Below are 24,190 nucleotides of genomic sequence, written 5' to 3' on the forward strand. Positions count from 1 at the left end.
AAAGTATTCATTTAAGGCACAACATCTTTCAACAAAAAATGGAGACTACTCAATAGAGTATTTGAATAAATAGACTTATTGATATTTTTTAAAGTTCATTTGTACATCGCGGTCCGTGAATTTGCTGAAGACTTGAAAACTTTTCGGCAATTCAATAGAAAAATGATTCAATTATCTCGATGAACTTTGTCGAAAGAAGTGGACTACTTCAAAAAGTACCACAGATGAGAGATAACAAGTGGTACATTTCGTAATCAGAATCTCATGGAGCTTATAAAGTATTATATAAATTTTGTACATTCTCATTAAAAAAAACAGGGTGGTATTATGTTTCACCACTTTTGAACCAGCCTATGGAGCCAAAAATAATTCAAGCTTATGCGCTGAGTACTGTCGATTCCGTCAAAATTTGAAACATTCTCGTAGCCCAAAATTTCCAAGAATAATCGCGAAAACGATCGACCACTATTGATTCACCCTGTATACAACTGTAAGTATTATACTGTGGGTTGTATGAAAAGTTGTTCAAAATATTCAAATTCGATTCAGAGGAATATTTGGTAGTCAACCCCTGTATATAAAGAAACGTTACATTATTTCCTGCAACGTGATAACCGTTTTCCACCCTTCCCTTACATCCAATCAGAGCTTAGTATTTTTCTTGTCACGTTTTTCTCGACGTGGGTTCCAGATATGATGAAGAGGCTCATTCATTCGTCAATCAAATAGTTTTAAGTACGTAGGTACAGTTATTTTCACCCATTCTATATAATCGGCATTAAAAATGGGAGATGTGTTCCTCTTTTCCACCCAAATCGTATTTATTTTTATTTGAATCTATATTGTAGGATTGTTTTGAATATCGATTAGAAAGGAAATTATATCTCTGGTTTACTCGGATCACTTGTCAAGTGAGTACTTTAAAATTTATTATCAATATTTCAACAATAAAACTTCGAAATATCAACTTCTAATTTCAGAAGTTTTTTTCTCTAGAGTGCCAATTTTAGAGGAGAGCGGGGCTGATTTTCAAATAATAAATAATTAAATCATTTTCAACATAAAATAATCTCGAACGGATATTTATCGTTTTTATAAATATTATAGCCTCTTTTACTGATATCTCAATAGTTTTTTTGCAGGAGCAAATGTCTGTAAAATTTCGGAGCATTCAACCCCACTTTGGGGCGAGTTGTTCCACTTTTGGGGCAAATTGTTCCGCTGAGATTTTGACAATATTTTGTTGAAATAATGAAGGTTGCATTGAATGAAACCATTATTTCCATCAACCTTTGTATGTTAAGTTTATTTTATGCAGAACTGAACTAAAAAACAACAACAAAATATTATATTACTGGTTTATATAAACTTTTTTATTTAGTTGAAATAAAATTGAAATCTGTAGCACCTACAAATATTATCAAATGTCTAAATATACTTTCAAAATGAAAAATATAACTGGTTACTGCTAGATGAACTTTTAATTCAGGTAAATTTCAATCAAAATTAAATTAAATTAAATTTTAATTAAAATTAAAATCATTAGTCAGCAGTCTTCCAGTTGTAATCAACTTTGGAAATCTCCATTTTTATTCATCAGCAATCTTATTCATCATTCACAATAATTAGGACACATAAATAACTTTATCATTTCCATCTAAATATTTGGTAGAAGCCCAATTTTTACACATGGTATGGTACATTCTATCCACTGTTCTCTTGGTCGAGAATTTGAATATGAATCATAAAAAAATTATGCAGTAGATACCATTCCAGATCATAACCACTGTCTCTTTCGCTATCTTGCATTTTGCTTCTTTCTGATACTGATAATCTGCTTCACCTTTCCCCTTGCCTTTGCCATTTATTTTTCTTGTATCTTGGTTTTTTCTGTTCCAGTCCTTGTAATGTCTTCATCTGCTTTGTCTTTTTTGTTGCCTGTTCTTTAGTCAATAAATTTTTTCTTGAGAGTCTGGTAAAATAGCCGTTTTTCGTAATCGTCGTTCTCTAGAAGTTGATGTAAGGTCATAGGGAAATTTCAATTTCTCTTGAGACAGTTTTAACAGGTTTTCCGCGTCCTTGATAACAGCAGAGGCAGCTTTATGTAACAATTTTCTCGGAGGTCTTACCTTTCTGTCTTTCGCTTGTAGTTTCAGATCCTTAAAATAAAATAAAAATCTGTCATGAGAATTTTAGATACGATTTAAAGTCGATTGGGGTCAGTTTTTCCGAGGAACAACCAGACCCTCCAGAAAGGAACTTATGACTCCAAATAAGTTTTATATAGGTACGAAGACTGACATACCGGCAAACTAACAAAATCAATTAAAACAATACACAAGCAATAAGATGCCTTACTTATGTAACTACAATTTGGGAAATTTACGCATGAATAGGTTTATAATTAACAAAGATAGACCAGATAGTTCAAACATGAAAACTTACACTTACGTGACGTTTCGAGAGCACGTGCACACAACCCCTCAACCACCGTCACCAGAGTAATAAAAATGACTGCCAAATTGGCACTCCACTTGGTGCTTCAGAAGCATATTTTGCATGTCTTGCTATCTTTTTTCGTTACAAAGTTATTTCCATCGAAACAACTTACCCCGGGAACTTCCAACCCCGCTCTCCCCTACACTACTGTTCATTATTTTGAATGAAATTCAAGATTTAGATCACAAAATATCTGGGAAAGAATGTGGTCCCTCATATTTAACCGTAAAATTTGAGGATGGCTTGATAGAAAAAAAGGGACCACGCACCACATCAAAGGGAAATTGGTTTTCGGTGAATTTGATAGAATTGTTTTCATGTTGTAGAACACGTGATGCTGATCAAATGTATATTCCTTGCATAACCGCTCTAATTTCAACTGTTATGTGCAGATTGAAAATAGGGTGCTAAAAATAACATTTCTAGAAATTCAAACGGCCATTATGAAGAAACTTTTTCGAATATAGGGGTTGTCTCCAAATTAGACATGAAACTTGAAGGAGGTGTTAGTATCACTCTACAGTTGTCGATTAAGCCATATTTATTGATGACCGAAAATTAACAGTTTTCGAAATATTTGAGTTATGAAAATATCCTCTCCTTTTTTGTTATAAAAATAAGGTTGAATACCAGAAATCATAGTTTTGCTGTTTTTGCGCATCTGTTATCAATTGTAATGAGATTGCGATTGGTCAAGACTTACATCATTAAAAAATATTTGCCGATTTCAAGAAAATTAAGATCGTTCTGGAATTTCTCAGTATAATATTCACTGTCTTTAGCCCGATGGTGAATGGAGCAATGAAGCTACAAATATTTTCGGGAGTAATAAAGCTGCAACACAAATGGAAATTTCTCCCAAGACCATTTGAAACATAAATATTCGGATATTCTTTCATCTTTGTGAAGAATTCCGTATAAAATTATTGATATTTTGGATTTTGATTGTTAAACCATCCCTATATTACCATCCTCCTACCCCAAGCTCATCCAATTTTCAATAATTCCCACAACACGGACCCCGGCTCATATACAGGGTGTTTCCATTTGCGTGCAATTCAACAATTTAGGTATGATAAAATAATTTTTGAAACTTGCCAAATTCAGTCTTCAATTCCTGAAAAAGTATTCATTAGAATGCAGGCACTAGTTTTGTTTCAGCAGATTTTGATTCGAAAGGGGAAAGAAGTAAAAAAAAGGAAAGTATTGAATTGAATTTTTTTTGCAATTAAACTCGAAATTTCACAAAAAATGTATTCATGAATTATGTTTGAAATGATCTCTACCATTCCTTATTCAAGCACGTGCCCTCTTTCTTTTTTCTGCAGTTGTTTCTTTCTGCCTGAAATTTACTCTCAATCTTCTCGCTGCTTCGTCTATTCTAATGGTGTTAGGTCCGGCCTTCTCGCTGGCCAATAAAAAAAATTCCGAAATTATAATCAAATTTGGTCAAAGTAGAAAAATCGAAAAAAAAAACGAAGTAAGGTGGGAAATCTTTCAAAAATCACAAAAACTCAAATATCTCGAAAACTGTTTGGTTATCACTAAATATGACAGAAACGACAGCAAATGCATCATACTAACACACTCTCCAAGGTTCACGCCTAATTTGGAAACAGCCTGTATACCTATATATTCATTTTGAACTGACCAACTGGTGATCCCTGTTCTAAAGTATCAATAATTTTAGGTACTCCTTGAGATCCCGTCATTGGGATAAATCCAATTGCTGAATTTTCACGATTTCTGTTCCAAGAGAAGCCTGCAGATAACGGAATAAATGAATGAAAATGAAAGAGCAGATCTTCATTCTGGCAATTATAGCATCGGAATGGCATCCAAAGAAAAAGATAAGCATACAGTACATTGGTTCAGGAAAGGACTACGATTTCATGACAATCCAGCCTTGCAGGCAGGCCTGAGAAATGCGAAAACCTTCCGATGCGTCTTTGTTCTCGATCCCTGGTTTGCAGGATCTTCAAATGTTGGGATTAATAAATGGAGGTGAGTGAAATAAACTCTTTCTTTTCACTTGGAATAAGGGTTTTTTCTTGGCCAGTAATTCGTTCGTGGTGTACAATACAAGAGTTTTTTTTCACAAGTCTATTTTTTTCTGAAAGGACTAGACACCTAAATGTAGGAAAATGGTTACCGGTTAATTTCAAATGAAGGTATTGTTTTTTGATTAATTGAAAAAGGGTTATATTTTTGAATGTACAGGGTGGGTAAATAAGCGAGGTAAGCGGCTATATCTCAGGATCCACTCATCGTAGAGACTTGCGGTAAAAATTTTTACCACTAAAGTGTACAAGAAAACACACTGGAAATTGTTTTGAAGTTCATACCTCTCATAATAGCTATCGTCGAGTAGAAAAATGAATTTAACTCGAAAATGTTTCATATAAAGTTGAAGAAAAAAAATCATCCCTGTAATCCTTGGAAAATTCTCAATCTTTTTGAATTGTCACTTTCAATTTTACGACATAAAATAAGGGTGGGGGAAAGGGACAATTCTGACTGATTGAAATGCCTGTAACTTCAGTTTGGCTCAACATTTTTGAGCAAATTAGATCTCGTCTAAGAGATAATATCTTGATTGAGGACAAAATATACTCATGATAAATTTGTTTTTGGCTCTTTCGATAGGGGGCGCTAAGTCAGAAGTTCATTGTTTTGTTCATTTTACTCCGAAATCTCAAATGTAATGATAGGATGTTCTTAACAGAAACAGAAGTTCAATCAAATTTGCATTAAAAAACCTGAAGGTCGCAAAGCGATAGTTTCAGGCGTTCCAAAGTTATGGCCGAAGGAAGATATTCTTCAACTGATACACTGCGAAAAACCAAATTGTGTCTTTAGGTTCTGACAAAAACAGAAATCCTATCAAATTTGTATGAAAAAACCAGAAGGTCGCAAAGCGATAGCTTCAGGCGTTCTGGACTTATGGCCGCTTACCTCGCTTATTTGTCCACCCTGTACATAGGAGTACAACTTTGCTTCCGCCGTTTTTTTTTCCGAAATTCGAGGCTTTATTGTAAAAAAACTGGTGATACATTTATGATTCGAAGTATTCTGCATCGCTGGCCACTACTTTCTCCCATCTTTCGGCAGCGTACGAACCCCGCGTTGAAAAAACTGGTCATATTTCTAAGCCATCCACGAATCGATCCAATTTTTCACTTCTTCATAAGATCAGAAGTGCTGGTCAGCCAGTGATAGTCCGAGGGAGCAATGTCTGGAGGATATGACGGGTGGGGTAGAATTTCCCATTTCAACGTTTCCAAATATATCTTGACCACTTTCGCAACATGGGATCGAGCATTGTCGCGCTGTAAAATCACTTTATCATGTCTCTCGTTGTATTGCCGTTTGTCTTTCAATGCTCGGCTCAAACGCATTATTGCGTTCGATAACGATCGCCTCTGATTGTTCCAGTCGGTTTTAACAACACATAATACACTACGCCAACCTGGTCTCACCAAATAGCCTTGGAAGCGTGAATATTCGGTTCGTCTGTAGACGTGAAAGCATATCCGGGATATCCCCATGATTTTCTACGCTTGGGATTATCGTAATGAATCCATTTTTCGTCTACAGTCACAATGTGATGAAGAAACCTCGTCTCTGCCTTGTAAACAGCTGTTCACAAGCAAATAAACGCCGTTCAACATCTCTCGGCTTCAACTGGTACGGCACCCAATTTCTTTGCTTCTGAATCATTCTCATGTCTTTCAGGTATTTTGAAATGGCTTGTTGCGTCACTCCTAATGGTCCTTCAATTCTTGTGGCGTTTGACACGAGTATGATCAATTTATGCCTCCAATTCTGCTTCTTCGAAAATCTCTCTTTCGCCGCTGGTCTTCGACGTCAAAAATCATCGTTCTGCAAGCGTTAAAACCACTCTCAGTACGTTATTTCACTAAAAGCCGCCTCACCATAGGTATTTGAGAGCATTCGATGAGCCTCAGCCGCAGATTTCTTCAAGTTAAAGCAGAAATTAAAACCTCCCGCAAATAACGAGAATTTGGATCGTAAGCTGGTTCGATGGCGTTATGTTTACAAATACCTAAGATTATTGTATGACATCTACGATTTATTTATTTCGACTACCATCTATTGCAAAACGGAGGAAGCAAAGTTGTACACCTAATATAATTTGGAGTTTGGGCATCGCCATCCTCTTTCCCAAACTTCTTAATTACAGCCTTGTTCTTCTGTACCCGAAAAAACATTACGTTTTGTTTCAGGTTTTTGCTGCAATGTCTGGACGATTTAGATCGAAGCTTGAAGAAGTTCAATTCTAGACTGTTTGTAGTGAGAGGTCAGCCGGCAGACGCATTGCCCAAACTGTTCAAGGCATGGGGCACAACGTGTCTCAGTTTCGAAGAGGACCCAGAACCTTTCGGTCAAGTTAGAGACAATAATATAATAGCCCTTTGCAACGAGCTTGGGATCACTGTGGTACAGAGGGTGTCGCACACATTGTACGATTTGCAGACGATCATAGACAAGAATGGCGGTATGGCACCCATAACGTATCATCAGTTTTTAGATGTGTTATCTTCTATGGGCACTCCGGATGAACCTATCCCTGAGCCATTCAAGTCAGACACTAGGGACGATCTGAAGACACCCTTCATGAACAATCACGATTACGAATTTGGAGTGCCCTCATTGGAGCAATTAGGATTCGATACTTTGGCATTGCCACCACCAGTATGGATAGGAGGTATTTGTTTCTACTTTTTCTATAGTTCTTTCATTTCTAATAGTGAAATGAAAAAATATTTTTTCTCTAGTCGGCTCTAGCTACTGTTGTAGGTATAAGAAATTTCTTGAACATTTTTCATTACAAACTCAATAACCTTCAAAATTCATCATACTTGCATGATGATCCTTGCTCTACAATCACTACAGCGTGCTTGTTTTAAGTTCGCAGTCCTTTCTCGATGCCAGGGAACAATTTCCATGGCAAAATAAAAAAATCGAACAGGAGAGAATGAGGGTGATTCCTCAGAGCCGTATCTATTATTGAGCCGGTGGCAATATATTTGTCAGCGCCATAGATAAACCCTTTTCGTCTTTATTGGACGTCTATAAAGACGGCTGTGGATAAACTAGATTAGTTTGTCTATGGACAACGCCCCCCATTTTCGAAGTTTCACTGAAGCTTTATCGTTTTTCGAATTTCAAAATTCATAAAAAAAGAATGATAGATGTGACAACTTTGATGCCCGCCACTCACGAAGCGTTTCTTCCAGCGTTTGGTAGCTAGCGTCGAAGAGATTCCAGTCAGACAGCTCGGGACACGGCCGTACGACTGTAAATCAGAGTATGAACTTGACTGCCCGACTGGAATCTCTTCGACGCTAGCTACCAAACGCTGGAAGAAACGCTTCGTGAGTGGCGGGCATTAGGGATATCTCATATTAAAACTGAATTTATTCTCTTTGGAAACCTCAACAATGATTTCGAATTCGAAATGCAAAGCGATATTTTTAACCTGAACACTTCAAATGGAAATAATGAGTCCTGGAATATTGCAATAATTATTGACACATTTTTTGGCAAAATTCGATTTTATTATTCAACATAGTTGCCTTTGGAGGCAATACAGCGATTATAAGCGATCTTCCAACTTTTCGATACCATTTTTGTAATACGATTTGTCTTTTGCTTCAAAAAAGGCTTCAGTTTCGGCGATTTCTTCTTCAATGGCGCTAAATTTCTCTCCAGCGAGCATTCTTTTGTGGTCTGAGAACAGAAAAATGTCGCTGGGGGCCAGATCTGGCGAATACGGTGGATACAGAAGCAATTCGAAGGCCAATTCATGCAACTTTTCCATTGTTTTCATTGATTTGTGACACGGCTTATTGTCTTGATGAAACAGCAACTTTTTTTCTTCAAATTGGGCCGTTTTTAACGATTTCATCCTTTAAATGATCCAATAACGCTATACATATAATAATCGCTGTTGATGGTCTGGCCCTTTAGAAGGTAATCAATGAATATTATACTGATGTCTTAACTTTGCCAGCTGACTGTTGTGTTTTTCCTCGCTTTGTATTCGGTTCATCGTATACAGTCCACTCAGCTGGCTGTCGATTGGACTCCGGAGTGAATTGATGGAGCCATGTTTCATCCATTGTCACATATCGAAGCGAAAATTCAGGTTTATTGCACTTAAATATCTTTAAACCCTGCTCAGAATCATTAACAAGTTGTTGCTTTTGATGGATTGTGAGCTCGCGCGACACCCATTTTGCACACAGCTTTCTCATGTACAAATATTCGTGAATGATATGATGTACACTTTCAGATGATATCTTCGCAATGTCTGCTATCTCGATCAAATTCACTTTACGGTCATTCAAAATTATTTTGTGAACTTTTTTAATTTTTTCGTCGGGGCGTTCACTACGTTCGCCGTCTTCGGTGTTCGTTTCACCACATTTAAACTTAGCATACCCAATCAATGATGGTTTAATTTCCTGGTGCAGACCCCGGAAACTCTTCATCGAGCCAAGATTTTGCTTCAACTGTATTTTTTTCATTCGAAAAGCAATATTTATCAGCACATAATAGTAATTTACGTAACAAGTCCGGAAAATAGGGTTTTTTTGGACGAATAGACAAAATTCCAGGACGAGCGTAAGCGAGTCCTGAAAGTCTGTGAGTCCAAAAAAACCATTTTCGGGCGTGTTGCGTACAATATTTTTTCGGCAACCAAGTAAAATAACACTATCGCTGCTGCTTTCCATATTTTATTGCGATTGCGATCAAAAAACATGCAAATTTTTGACAACTAATTTTATATGAACTGTCAGCCGTTATCTCGGTTGCTATGGTTTCTATGATTCTTTTCCGGCCTAGTCCGGGAAGTACGTACTTTCCGGACTAGGCCGGGAAATGCTACTTTCTCAGAGAAAAAGCGTCCGGGAAGTGAGCACTTCCCAGACGGTTGCCGAAAAAATTATTTTTTTTACATCTTTTTCAAATAACAAAAGTAGCTACACTCACAACGCAATATCTCGCAAACTAATGGCCGGACTGCTTTCAAATTTGATACGTACCGTTTGAAGGTTGGTACTAACTAAAATTCATATGGATTTAATACTAGCACCGCCATCTGAGCATCAGACCGGGGACTTTTCAATTGGCCTAATATCTCGTATTAAAGCTTAAATTATTCTCTCTTTGGAAACCTCAACAATGATTTTGAATTCGAAATTGAAAGTGATATTTTTAACTTGAACACTTCAAATGAGGAAAAATGAGTCCTGGAATATTGCAACAATTAATATCTCTCTGACTCGACCGCGGCATGTGTCAATAACATCCCAAGTTTCAATAAATTCTGCAGATTGATAAGTTCTGACGTTGGTTTCATTATTTCCATGAATATGGAAACTCACCCTGTAACTTTCTGAGGAAATAAGGCAGAAATTAATCTTTTATAGTCAATTTGTACTCCCCTAGTCCTACTCTAACTCTGATAACTGATAAGGGTATGTGCAATTACTTCCGGGACATTATTATTATTTGTTTTATTTTTCTAGGAGAAAGTGAAGCCCTGAAAAGACTCGAACGACACTTGGACAGGAAAGCTTGGGTAGCCTCTTTTGGCATGCCCAAGATGACCCCTCAATCGTTATTATCCTCCAGAACCGGCCTTTCCCCCTACCTCAGATTCGGTTGTTTATCAACCAGATTATTTTACTATCGACTCACCGATCTCTACAGAAAAATAAAGAACGCCCGACCTCCCTTGTCTCTTCATGGTCAATTACTGTGGAGGGAATTCTTCTATTGCGCTGCCACGAAAAACCCAAACTTCGACAAGATGTTGGGAAACCCGATCTGTGTGCAGATACCATGGGATCATAATGCTGAAGCTCTGGCCAAATGGGCGAATGTAAGTCTTCTTGGTTTGTTATTATCAATTTATGCACGGAGTGCAGACTGAAAACTATAGATCCTTATAATTAACTGCTATGGAATCTCATATATGCATATTATTTTCAAACTGCATGTCCTCATAAAAATAGAGCTTTCATCCCAGGAATCGGATTGAAACAGATAGGAGTTTGTATGAAAACGCATCCAAATATACTAACTGACAAAGAAAGTGCAACACCCAAGGGAGCTGTTTAATAAATTTGTTGATAATGTATTTGTTCACCGCGATTATCTATACACTCCCCAACACGTCACAAGCTTCATGTCTCAGAGCCGCCAAAGTCCGTGGGGGCTGGGGTAAATTACCCATGATGTCCGAACATGCTCTATGGGCGAAAGATCGGGGAATCTGGGCGGCCATCACAAAAGATTCACATGAGTCGCTTCGAAAAAGTTCAAACTAACTCTGGCAACATGAGGTCTGGCATTATTTCGCTGAAATATTGGATTCTCGAGCCTGTTAAGGTAAGGGAGAACATATGGCTCCACTATTCCTTCAAGGTAACGCAGCGCTGTTCTGTTACCTCGAATAAAGACCTACTTGCATGTGCAATAGCACCTCATACCATAACGCCTACTGTTCAGTGTACATGACCCTCAACATCAAACTGAGGTTCACGTCTTTCTCCCCGACGTCGTCTAACCCTTCTTCGGCCATTATGTGCACCCAAGGATAAACGACCATTCATCAGAAAAGACGACCTGATGCCATTGCACATTCCAATGTTGACGTTCTCTGCACCACTCAAATCGTTGCCGGCGATGCTCAACCGTCAGAGGTAACACAAGATGGGGTCGATAAAGCTGCAGTCCAAAAAAAAAAAGACCGCTTGCAGTCTTCACGGGGGTAGTCCTGGGAAAGACAGATTATGTATTTGGTTCTGAGAAGAACCGTTTGCCAAACTAGGTCTGTTTGGTACGCACCATCCTTTTTTGTAGAGATAATATCACCTCTACGAGGCCATACAACATCAATGGTCAAAAATACGGAACATTTCATAGAAACCATGCGCACACAGGAAATCTTCAACGAGGATACCATGGCAAGCTTCGACATATCCAGCTTGTTCAAAAATGATCCTGGCCTGTGCTTGCTCCCTTGTATCCGATCAATACGCCAAAAGCCGATAAGGGCAGTTTAAGCATTGTTTTTACTATGTATTCAATACCAATGTCTTGTTTTTTTTTAAATGCAATTTCTGTCATTAATGTTCAGTTAGTAATGTATCTCCAGTATAATGCTAATGAATTATTCTTTAAAAGTGTACGATGTTGGCAAAAATCACCATCCATAAAAAAATAATACAATCCTTATGAACACAATTTTTGCAGTATCCTTGTTTCATGACAGCACACATTTCTAAATCCACGATTTTATAATATATTTCTTAGTTTTTAAGACTGAATCGACATCATTATTCCTTGCAAATTAAATAAGAGATCTCATTCAAATTGTTTTTTCACTTCCATCCGTCATTTTAGGGTCAAACTGGATTTCCTTGGATAGATGCCATCATGACCCAATTGAGACAGGAAGGGTGGATTCACCATTTAGCCAGACACGCTGTGGCGTGTTTTCTCACCAGGGGAGATCTCTGGATTTCTTGGGAGGAAGGAATGAAGGTTTGATATGCATTCTTAACGAAAAATTTATTTCATTTTGTTTAATTTCATCATCAGTTTAATTTATACTGAAAATTTAGTTCCAAGTTTACTTTAGAAACCATTTTGAGTACGCTGCAGCAATATGTGTACACATACAGGGACAGAACAGGGTACACATACAGGTCTAGCTCCCACATTTCAAAATATCAAGGTGGAGTAACGAGTGGTCACAGAGGGGTGTGAATCAGTGGCGGCTCGTGAGCTTTCATTCAGAGGAGGCCAAGCAAAAAAAATAGGTATACCACTAGTGTATTACTTGTTGAAGATAAATGCAATCATTTCCGCAGATGTTTCACAATTTTTGAATAATTCACCATCATCATAAACAGTTATTAATTCATTACGTAGTGCTATTGGGTCAAAGAAAGAATAATGATTTACTAGAGAGCCAAATAATGTTTCCGGAAATTCCTTACAATATGAATTGAATTTGTCTTTCCTAACTAAATCGAAAAACTCTAATTTATCTAAATCTGAAAACCTGATTCGAATTTGATTGTTAATTGTATCTAAAATTTCATTAAATATTTGGCGATAATTTTGTATTACATTTGGGAGATTAAAGGTAGTTTCTCTTCTTTTTGACTGCGGCTCATCGGCATGAGATTAATTTCATTATTTCTAAAATCTTGCAATGTGTTCATTAATGTGATCAAGCGTTTTTTGGCATATGAAATATCCGTCATTTTATTCTGTAAAATTGAAAATACTACGTCAGTGTGTTCGAAAATGAATTTGAATGTATGTAAAAGAAAAATGAATTCTGGATCATTAAGATATTTCTTCAACCCAATCGCTTCTCTGATTGTCTGCTGATCATGTTTGAAATCTTCGTGGTTTATAAAATGGTCAAAAACTTCTATTAACTTGTCCCTGTTTGAAAATACTGTGAAAACAATCCTAGATGTAAAATTCCACCTTCAAATGCGGCACATTTGATGGTAATCGATTGGACCCTACTGCATTGAGAACCTCTGTTCTTTTAGAAGATTTGGAAAAAAATAAAGAAAAACCAGACAAATTTGCAAAAAAAATTTTACATTCTTTGATACTACCCGAGCAAGCTTTACTTAACACTAAATTTAGTGCGTGAGCATAGCAATGCGTGAAAAGTGCCTGAGGGGCGATATTTTTAATGTTTGCCTGCAGTCCATTTAAATGACCTGCCATAACTGAAGCTCCATCATACGTCTGCGCTATCAATTTTTTTTCTAAATTTAATTTGTTGAACGTTTCTGTCAAAAATTTGAATAAGGAATCGGCAGTTCGACCTGCGTCTGCAAAAAATCCTGCAAATCTTTCAACTATTTGCCCCTCCTTATTTACATATCTAAAAACTATGGACAACTGCGAGCTACATGTAATGTCTACCGTTTCATCTGCTTGCCAGGCAAAAAACAATGAATTTTGCAATTCCGCCTCAATTTTACTCCGCGCTACAAAACTAACCGCTTCGATCAAATAGTTTTGAATAGATTTTGACGTCCCAGAGAAAACAGTGGCATCATTCAAAAACTTTTCTAATTTTGAATCATAGCGGCTAATGAAACACAATAGCTCTTCAAAATTTCCCCTATTATCCGAATCTACACTTTCATCATGTCCTCTAAACGGCAATTCTTGAAAACAAAGGAACATAACTGCGTCAAGTAATCTTTTCAAAATATCCCTGTTTTCTTTGACCTTTTCGTTATGATCTATGATAGTTTGCCTATGACCCTGATCAAGTGAATTCACAATATTGAGTTTTCCGAACAATTTAAATTTAATTGATGCGCCTAAATGAGATTTTGATCTGCCATGTCTTTCAATAGACCTCTGTAAATTTTTTAAATCCGAATACCCTAATTTTGACCACACATTGTTTTCTGAATCGTCGGAGAAAAGTAAACAAAACCAACAAAATAATTCATTCCGAACTGTACTTCCGGTCAGCCACTCGCATTTATTGTACCATTGGACGCAGAAGGAACGATTATGCCTGGAATTGACAATTAAATTTTGCATAGCAGGCTGAGGTGTTTTTATAGTTTTGGTAATGAAAATTTTGTCATCGTAAGGCATTTGGCTGAACTTTTTAATCAAAATAAATTCTACAATATCTTCAGTAACTCTGAGTTCCCTACTGACACTATCATTTTCATTTCTAGTTTCCGACGTTTCCGTTTCCATTTTTCTCGATAAAATATATCTGAATAGCCAGCCAATATCCTTCCTTACCTACAAACTTTGCCGAACAATCCTAACACGAAACCACAAACCACACGCCGAAAGGAATAAAAAGTACTGACCTATCTTTATCTTTCCCTAATTCTGGCGCTAATAAACAGAAACAGCTGATATAGACCCATCGTTAATCGCCGTGGATCATGTTCGGGCCGTTTGGGTTAAACGAATATTTATGCTTACGGTCAACGGAGACAGGGCCTCCGTCACGTGATATCCAGCTCGAATTTAGAGTGGCCGGAGCTTCGTATCGGAAGAAATTTGAAATTCTACGTTCAAGACAAACGCGACTAGAGAGGAATTGGGCCTCCGCGACCCGCGTCTGGAGTCTGCTGTATTCTTTAGCGCATCGCATGCCTGTAGTACGGTGCAGCGATGCGCAATCTTCTCAGTTTTGGAGTCTGTTGCGGAGAATGTATAAATATGATGAAATATTGGGGTAAAAAGTATCCAGAAATTTGAATATTCTATTGATTTAGGTTAACATAATATAGTTGGACTTGAACTAAGAATTAAATATAATGCGGTAAAATTTGGGGAGGCCCGGCCTCCTCTGCCTCCTCTGAGCGGCCGCCACTGGTGTGAATGGGCGTCTATTATACAGTCTCCTTCTCGTTCTGCGTGGAAACATGCTTCTAAGCTTCGTATCCTAGACACTTAAGAGCTCAGAGCAATAAAATACATGCCCTGCTCCATATAAGGTAATGGTTGGTCTGGGCCAAAAACCGATATGGTGATTACTATTACAGGCTAGAATCACACATAAATTTTTTCATTCAAACATTTGAGACACTTGAGATGACCTGACCTATTGACCTCAGATGAGGATAAAAAGATCTTTTCATTGAAAGAGTCCTCATCTCGCTGAATTGGGTGTATTGAAGTCTTTTGCTAATAAACTAATTAGCTTATAGAAAATAATTTTGTATGCTATTATAATAAAACCAACTTTTCTTAAATAAAACAAAAGTGAGTTTGTGATCAGTACTGTGAAGAGCTAGACCGTTGAGATGTGGAAGCTACCCGTAACTAACGTACATTAGAGTTGTTTTCCAATCCCAATAAATTTCCAGGTATTCGAGGAATTACTCCTGGACGCAGATTGGTCGGTGAATGCGGGAACCTGGATGTGGTTATCCTGCTCTAGTTTCTTCCAACAATTCTCCCACTGTTATTGTCCCGTCAAGTTTGGAAGGAAAGCCGATCCAAACGGGGATTACATCAGGTTTGTCCTCTATAAGCGAACTGAAATATGTCAAAATTAATAAGGTCAAGCAGTATACAGGGTGGGGCATGCATGGTCGATGGTACCCCAGACTCTTACGAAGAACGGAAGGTATGATTTTCTTGAAAATTGAATCTTGGGTAAGAACCAAATAAACCAAAGAACCAAAGAAAATAAAATTTCTTTTCGAAAACTTCTATTAGGCCAATTGAAAATTCCCTAGTCTGATGCACAGATGGTGGTGCTAGTATTAAATCCATATGATTTTTAGTACCAACCTTAAACAATACAAGTCAAAATTTGACAGTAGTCCGACCATTAGTTTGTGAGATATTGCATTGTCAGTGTAGCTACTTTTGTTATTTGAAAAAAGATGAAAAAAAACAATTTCGTGTGCTGATAAAATATTGCTTTTTGAAGGGAAAAAATACAGTTGAAGCAAAATCTTGGCTTGATGAAGAGTTTCCGGGATCTGCACCAGGAAAATCAACCATCATTGATTGATATGCTAAGTTTAAACGTGGAGAAATGAGCACCGAAGACGGCGAACGCAGTAGATGCCCAAAAGGGGCTGTCACCGACGAAAATATCAAAAAAGTTCACAAAATAATTTTGAATGACCGTAAAGTGAAGTAGATCGAGATAGCAGACCTTGTAAAGATATCATCTGAACGTGTACATCATATCATTCACGAATATTTGTGCATGAGAAAGCTGTGTGCAAAATGGGTGCCGCGCGAGCTCACAATCGATCAAAAGCAACAACGTGTTAATGATTCTGAGCAGTGTTTGAAGCTGTTTAAATGCAATAAACCTGAATTTTTGTTTCGATATGTGACGATGGATGAAACATGGCTCTGTAATTTCACTCCGGAGTTCAATCGAGAGTCAGCTGAGTGGACAGCACAAGTGAACCGAATCCAAAGCGAGGAAAAACACAACAGTCAGCTGGCAAGATTATGACATGAGTATTCTGGGATGCGCAAGGTATATTCGTTGATAACCTCCAAAAGGGCCAGACCATCAATAGCGATTATTATATAGCGTTATTGGATCGTTTAAAGGATGAAATTTTTAAAAAATGGCCCCATTTGAAGAATGAAAAGGTGCTGTTTCATCAAGACAATGAGCCGTGTCAAAAATCAATGAATGGCAAAATTGCATGAATTGGGCTTCGAATTGCTTCTGCATCCACCTTATTCGCCAGATCTGGCCCTCAACGACTTTTTCCAGTTCTCAGACCTCAAAAGAATGCTCGCTGGAAAGAAATTCAGCGCCAATGAAGAAGTAATCGCCGAAACTGAGGCCTATTTTGAAGCGAAAGACAAATCGTAATACAAAAATGGTATCGAAAAGTTGGAAGATCGCTATAATCGCTGTATCGCCGTCGATGGCAACTATGGTGAATAATAAAATCGAATTTTGCCAACAAAATGTCTTTTACTATGGTAGACCGGGGACTTTTCAATTGGCCTGTTATCTATATATCTAATACATCTTGAAATGACATACATCATAAGATGTATGTCATTTCATTTGAAAAACGCAGTTTTTATCATTTCAATGCGTCTCGTTGATGCCTGTGATTTCAAAAAACCCTGCATTTTATTGCACATAAATGATACACTGGATATTGGTAATACACCCAAAATTTCAGCTTTCTAGGATTCCAAATACCGAAGTGATGAATGTTTAATTGAAGCTATGTTTTGCTAGATAGGATCAAGGGAGTTAATGCATAATTAATCAAGAGGCTACGTCAAACCGAAAAAAGTAATAATATGCAGGGTGTTCTATTTGAAATATTAAAGCTGTTAGTACTTTTTGATATAAGCGGCAACACTACAGCGCTGAAAATATTTAAGATCGATAGAGCAGTGGTTCCTACCCAAGAAACCAAATTTTCAATAAAATCGTACCTTCCCTTCTCCGTAAAAGTCTAGGGTACCATCGACCGTGGCCCATCCTGTAGTGATTCGATAACATTGAATTCCAGAAAATACATAAGCGTTCTGAGAAACATGCCAATAAAATACATTCACGATCCGTGGACTGCGCCAGATACGGTCCAGAAAGCAGCGAAATGTGTGATAGGAAAAGATTACCCACTGCCGATGGTGAACCATGCTTTGGTCAGCAGGATCAATGTACAGCGTATGAAGCAAGTATATCGACAACTCAAGAATTATCAGAATATCGAAAATAGTGATGAATATGGGACTCAATTATCGGGAAATTGTAAAAGTTCTAATCAATTTGTACATACCTGATCAGATGTTAATAAGGAAGATGAATAATAATTGGAAATGTGTTTCATTTTCTATTCTCCACTCCACATAACTTTCCTAGAAAAGCCGATGTTTCTGGAATTAGATACAAAACAGATACTATTTGGGATCCATAAAAATTGTTTATTAGCTAGAGTTATTTTTGCACCTAAATATATTATAATGCCAGCTGAAGTCAGCTTCTTCTACAGAGATAATTTCTTGAAAAAACTATGATTATCTTTTAATTTCTTAGAAACAGAATCTGCAAATAACTCTTCTCATAATGTTCAAATTTATTCATTATGTCAATTCAATACAAGAAATTTACTTCAAAAGTAGCAAACACAGAAGTAGTCAAATTAATTAAGTTTTATATTTGCAATACAAAAGTAAAAATGTAATATGCAATTGGTAAAATACAAAAATAAATCATAACCAATAACTATATCAATTTCAGTAAAACTTTAGAATAAAATACAACTACATTCACAAATATAACAATTTTGAAGGATCATAATTAATGAGAGCATCTTGCAGATTGTAAGAAAATATAGTTTTTTATAAAATTTTTGCATAATAACTATTACTGTTGGAGCGCCATATTTGACCATGCAAAATAGTGAATCCAAACAATTACAAATGATGACTGTTTAAAATATCGATTTAAATACGATTGCTGCTACGTCTTCAATAAAACGTCTCTATTAGAAAACTCTGTTCCGTTACGATGGATCATTCTTCAAATACTTCCTGATTCCAATGAAAACAAAATATCTAAATCTTTAATGAAATCTTCATCTCCTAAAAATTTTATACTTACTTCAATAATAATCTCACAAAAACAGATAATAAAATTAATTTATAGCATTGCAGTTAAGGATTTTTTGAATTTTGCTACAACGTTTAAAAGAATTTCTTTTTACAAAATGTTTGAGCTTAATATGTTGTTTACAGTTCTTCATTTTGTCAAGTGTGTTTTGTGTGATTTTTATAATAACATAATCAAGAACAGAATATGTCATAAATATCTAATTATAAATGGAATTGCAACAATCCCTGTAAACAGACTATTGAAATGATCAATTCCTGATACTATGTTGTGTAGTCTCAGGACATAACTAATTTTTTCATTTCTCAATTGGCTAAGTTCAAAGAAATAGATTATCATGCTTCAAATAAAAATCATGTAAAACATGCCAATACAGATGCTCACCCAAAATTATATCATTTTCAATATCCATCAAGTCCGGGATTGTCAAAAAAACCTCTTCTTGTTCCATCCTATCTGTACAAGATATTTCATCCTTGTTCAACTTTGAGGAGGACATTGATTTAACATCGTTCGAATTCAAAGTGTAAGTATTAACTCCAAGTCCCATTTCTTCACTTTTTTTTAGTAGAATATTATCGATCACTTGAATATGCTTTCTTTCTAACTCATTCATATCTACATCATTAATCAAGTCAATGTTGTCTTGTGAATCAGTCAGGAGATCCAGATCGTCTCCTAAAAACTGCAGTGCGTCTTCTTTTTGTACAGTTTTAGTCTGTTCAGGAGCTTTCTGTGGAACTGAATCAGGAGCTTTCTGTGAGATTAATTTTGGCGTATTGTGTTTTTTCTGGATATGCCTCAAAAGTGAACTTTTCATTTTCATCTTTATGTTACAAATAGAACAACTGTAAGGTTTTGAAATTTCCTCATTTTTTTCATGTACCTTCTGATGTCTTGTTAGGCTATACTTGTTATTAAACGAAGATTCACAAAAAGGACAGTTGTATTCAATATTTGTATGAATATTTTTATGTTTTGAGAGATTTTTCTTGGATTTGAATTTTTTCATACATATATCACATTCAAATTCCTAAAAATTGAAACCTAATAATACAGGTAATAATTAAAAAAATTTAAAATAACATCTAATCAGGACAGAACCAGAGAAATTAAAGACCAAACAAACAAGGCGGAAAGGATATCGGGTGCTCTCAGAGACATTGTATGGAACAACAAACACATGTGGAAAAATTCTAATCCAGAATATATAAGACTATTGTGAGACCAATGATGACGTACGCAATAGAAACGAGAGCCGACACCAAGGTGATGAAGAATGCACTGCGAACTACCGAAATGAAAGTACTCAGAAACATCCTAGGCTTCACATTACGAGATAAAAAGAGAAATGAAGACATCCGCAACGAGTGTGAAGTTCCAGATATAGTTCGATGGGGCCGCAATAGAAGAAGATTTTGGAATGCCCATGTGGAAAGGATGGATGACGAAAGAATTGCCATAATAATAAGGGATGGAAAACCGGGAACACGTCGACCGCTGGGAAGACCGCCTAAACGGTGGAAGGACTCGTGGACGTCAATCTCCCAATTGGGAAATACAAGCCACCGGCTTAAAATATATAGAAGAAGAAGAATTAAAAAAATTGAAATTTGATTGAACTTAAATATAGAAATGGATATCAATAGAATATTTTGCCCATATGTCATGGGATAAATCCAAAAAGGAAACATGGAACCTTTCAAACATGTATTTATTATTTTTATGCTTGTTCATTTTCAAGAGAAAATTTTTCCAAAAAAGTTATAAATGATATTGTGTTGAGATTATCACGTCATTTTATGTCTTTATTGCATGTCTCAGAGCAAGTAGTTCTAACTTCAAATTTGTGGACAGAATGAAGTTCATTGAAGCAAAAAACTACATGCAAAATTCCGTGAAAAAATTAATTTGAATAAACAAGTTAAATATACTGACATTACACCACAGCTTTTCTCATTTTTTTTTGGTAAGTATTTATCATAGAATTATGTTTATTATTAAAAAGTGAACCGTAGTTTGTTCTTCACCATAAGCGTAAAATAAGACAGAAAAAATTAAGTAGAATAAAATGAAAATACACAAGATCTTGTATTTCTACATACCTTGTCATCATGTACAGATTCTATGTGCACCTTGAGAACATCTTTGCGATGAAATTCTTTGTGGCAAGTTTCACATTTGAATTGAGGTTTGTCATGAGTTCTAAGATGCATTTCACATGCGAATTTTGTGGAATACTGCTTCGAACAATACTCACACATAAAGATTCTCTCATTTATATGTTTTTTCGAAATGTGTGCTTTCAGCGATGCCTGATTCGAGAATAACTTTTTGCAGAATTCACATACATAGAATTGACACTGATATTCTTTCTGCTTGCATTTGTGATATTTCAGTTCATGCATATTCATACAGATTTTATTGCAATCATTGCACTTGTATTTCTGTTCATGCACTGCATCCATGTGCCTATTATAGTATTTTTTCTGGGAAAAAGTAAGATTGCACGATGAACATTCAAGAATGAAAGTTCTGTTGCAAGAATGGTATGTTAAATTTTCTTTTCTGCTGAAAACCTATAAAGAAGTCATTTTTAATAATGCACAAATGGAAAATGATCTTATTCAATTGAAATCTGCCAATTGTAAATAAATTCAAAATAATATTGAAGATAAGACCACAAGATAAAAAATTAAACTCAATATGAATTCATAATGACCTTGTTGCAGCTCGAGCAATAGTAATCCCCTCTATGAGATCTCAAATGTTGAATGAGATAGGGTAATTTGGAGAAGTTCTTGAAACAAATATCACAGTCGATTCCTCCTTTCACTTCTTCAATTTCAAAATCAAAATAATCTAATTCATCAAAATCCTCTGATATCAATAAGTTTTCAGAGTTCAAATTTAAAATTTGCGAATCTTCTTCATTCATCTGACTCAAAGTTGGTATTATTAAATCAGAATTATCTAGTTGGTCTATACAACCAGTGCTATTCAATAAAGGATCTCCAAGTGATATCTCCCTATTGCTGTTTTGATCTAACATTGCTTCAATTGCTCTACTCATTGCCAAGTTTATTTTATTACTAGATGAATCTTCTACCAACTTCATATGTTCACATACACACTAAAATAAAAAGTTAATCTCATATCATTGATATTTTAGACAAACAATCTGCAGATCAATTGTAAAATTAATGAACAAAATGTTTTAAAACACTAAAATAATTAAGAATTTAAGGCAAGCATAGTTGTAAAAATTACCTTCTTAGTTTTGAAATTCCTTTTACATGCTGGACATGTTTTATTACGATGTGCACTGTAATATTCTTTGATCAAATGACCAGCAAATTTTGTAACCATATTAATATTTATATTACAGAATTTACAAGTCCAACTGTCTAAGTCAGGAATATTTTGTTGTGATTTCACTAATTCATTTAAAGCTGAAAAATAGGAAAAATATGAGAAAGATACCTTCTTTAGCACCAGTGTGAAAATAGCCATATGTTTCAGAGCTGACCACCGCATTCTAGGTCACCATGAAACAAAACTTATTTTATAGAAAAATCATAGGAGCTTCCTAGGGTTCATTATAAGAAAAACATAATTCTATTTTTTCGAGCATTTACTCCCTACTACCTCTTCATTCATTTCTACAAACAAATTGCTTCCATAGTCATCCAGGAAGCGGCAGTCAGTGTAAAAACTCATGCTGGGACTTATTGCTATAGTCACACAAGTTGTGTCTACTCCTTTGTTAGAACAAGTACTCAAAGAATTATATTTTCGCCAATTCAGATAAATAGGTTCACCTGCAGCATCTGGTGGCTTATTTTCAACTACATTTTCTTCTAATAACTTTTTACCCATTTTCGATGCATAATAAGGGGAATACCAAACTTTTAGTGCTTCATTCTCAATTATATCTTTTACGGTTAAATAATAAATACACTGCCCTTCCTGAAATTTACAGAAGATAAGAAAAATCAATTATACATTTATGTCTCTTTTATATTTTTTATATATACCTGATAGCACATCAAATTCTGTTCTTCATAATTTTCGGCTGGTGGAATGAACATCATCCAAGTAGAGGTTTCCTCATTCAATGTATCTAGATAATATTCCAAGAAATCATCTTCACCAGCAGGAAAAATTTTCAAAGGAAAGTGAATAGCTGGATTCAATGTAATACTTTTCGCAGCTTCTAGAGGGCCTAGACATGTTCCTTTTTTTATGAACTTATTAGTTATTACCCTGTATGTTCCATCAGCCAAATGATAGACCATAAAACCATCTGGTAATGATAATTGCGCCTTGGTTGCTGTTGTTCTATTTAAAATCTGAAATTTTCATAAAAAATATTGCATTCCGAAAAAAATTTAAATTTCCAAATTACATGACTAGTAACATTAGTACAATCACAAGATGTAGTAGATGTTGATCCACATATTGCACATATACGTTTTTCCTCGTTCACAATGTTACTTAATTCCCCTTCATTTTCATTGAGTACCATTTTGATTGACGGAGAATTAGTTAATTCGGAAATCTTCTAAATTTAGATAAGGTTTAGAATTATTTCAAAAATTTTATTCTGATTGATATCAATTGATATGAAATAATTTGTTTTCAAAAGGTTGCAAAATATAAACATAACCAATGATATCATAAGATCATTGAACATAACACACAACTACTATAGATTATGAGAAATGTCAAGATCTTTCTTCTATGAAATTGATGAGTTTTCTCAAAAAATCAGATTCTAGTAGTCCTGAGACATTCTTGCCTTCGCAAATTCATCGAAAATATGTATGCTTCTTATAAAACAATATATAAAGATTTATAATTTTTATATGTTGAGATAATTCATTTTTACAGAAATTTTTGCAGAGTACTTTTATCATGAGAATCACAAAATACTTAGGGAGAATATGAATTAGTTTAAATATCTTCAAAACGCGCCTATTATTCAATATAACAACACATTCTTCAATAATTTTTATGAATCAAGGGTTTTTGCATTAAGGTTTGAAAATTATGCTTATTCAAACATAGAATCATTTGACAGATAGCAGTATAGCCACAACAAAAACAATCGTACAAATTACAATAAAAGTTGGTATTTTGCAAATCACGACGTGCCTGCAGGTATTTTGTACGTCAACACACTAAAGAATTTTTATGGTGTTCATCCCAGCAGATTCGTATTATTTTATTGTTTGAAGTAAATGCCGAAGCTTTTATCATTGTTTTGTTTTGATATGTGCTAGTAAACTTCAACTACTTTACCAATTTAGGTCGCCATTTTGTGTGTGCCGGTGAATTAACTTCACTGCTTACGATTGTCATAGACGAAAAAGCTCCTCGGCAATTAAAGGAGTATATCAACTATCTAGAAACTTTCCGTTTTACTGATAATATGCATATGGGTAAACATTTTCATCTCAAACACTCCAAAAATTGTCATAACTAACGTCACTCCCATTTTATTTTCAAAGTGAC

The 24,190-nt window shown here is 35.6% G+C and overlaps 3 protein-coding genes across 8 annotated transcripts in view; 2 read left to right on the forward strand and 1 right to left on the reverse strand.

Moving 5' to 3' along the window:
- Positions 1 to 516: 516 nt before the first annotated feature.
- LOC123678202 (cryptochrome-1-like) lies at positions 517 to 17,874 on the forward strand. The gene is made up of 7 exons (XM_045615099.1): positions 517 to 911; positions 4,190 to 4,503; positions 6,747 to 7,228; positions 10,059 to 10,414; positions 11,941 to 12,081; positions 15,423 to 15,574; positions 17,571 to 17,874. Exons 2-7 carry the CDS (start codon positions 4,280 to 4,282, stop codon positions 17,842 to 17,844), a joined length of 1,629 nt encoding a protein of 542 aa, XP_045471055.1. The 5' UTR covers positions 517 to 911; positions 4,190 to 4,279; the 3' UTR covers positions 17,845 to 17,874.
- Positions 12,090 to 24,113, reverse strand: LOC123678200 (PR domain zinc finger protein 5-like). Of its 4 annotated transcripts, none has more exons than XM_045615095.1 (9): positions 23,082 to 23,360; positions 22,711 to 23,025; positions 22,495 to 22,642; positions 21,944 to 22,125; positions 21,396 to 21,806; positions 20,779 to 21,252; positions 19,058 to 19,706; positions 17,841 to 17,937; positions 12,090 to 15,594 (listed from the first exon to the last, which is right to left on the reverse strand). In XM_045615095.1, the coding sequence occupies exons 1-8, from the start codon at positions 23,199 to 23,201 to the stop codon at positions 17,888 to 17,890; spliced, it is 2,349 nt and encodes a 782-aa protein (XP_045471051.1). In that variant the 5' UTR covers positions 23,202 to 23,360; the 3' UTR covers positions 12,090 to 15,594; positions 17,841 to 17,887. The 4 variants fall into 4 exon arrangements, with proteins under 4 accessions (XP_045471051.1, XP_045471052.1, XP_045471053.1 ...); XM_045615096.1 differs by having other exon boundaries at positions 15,460 to 15,594; positions 17,841 to 17,919; XM_045615097.1 differs by lacking the exons at positions 12,090 to 15,594; positions 17,841 to 17,937; positions 23,082 to 23,360 and adding exons at positions 18,383 to 18,645; positions 23,978 to 24,113.
- Positions 23,812 to 24,190, forward strand: part of LOC123678199 (probable ubiquitin carboxyl-terminal hydrolase FAF-X) — a 31,298-nt gene continuing 30,919 nt past the window's right edge. The window contains exon 1 of one of the 3 annotated variants that reach the window (XM_045615092.1): positions 23,812 to 23,912. The gene's annotated coding sequence lies outside the window, so the exon portion shown is untranslated. Of the gene's footprint in view, positions 23,913 to 23,974; positions 24,118 to 24,190 lie in introns of those variants that run through there. The other 2 variants (XM_045615093.1, XM_045615091.1) reach the window with 2 other exon arrangements.

The sequence above is a fragment of the Harmonia axyridis genome, chromosome 4, assembly GCF_914767665.1.
Source record: "Harmonia axyridis chromosome 4, icHarAxyr1.1, whole genome shotgun sequence".
In the NCBI taxonomy this organism is placed as follows: Eukaryota; Metazoa; Arthropoda; class Insecta; order Coleoptera; family Coccinellidae; genus Harmonia; species Harmonia axyridis.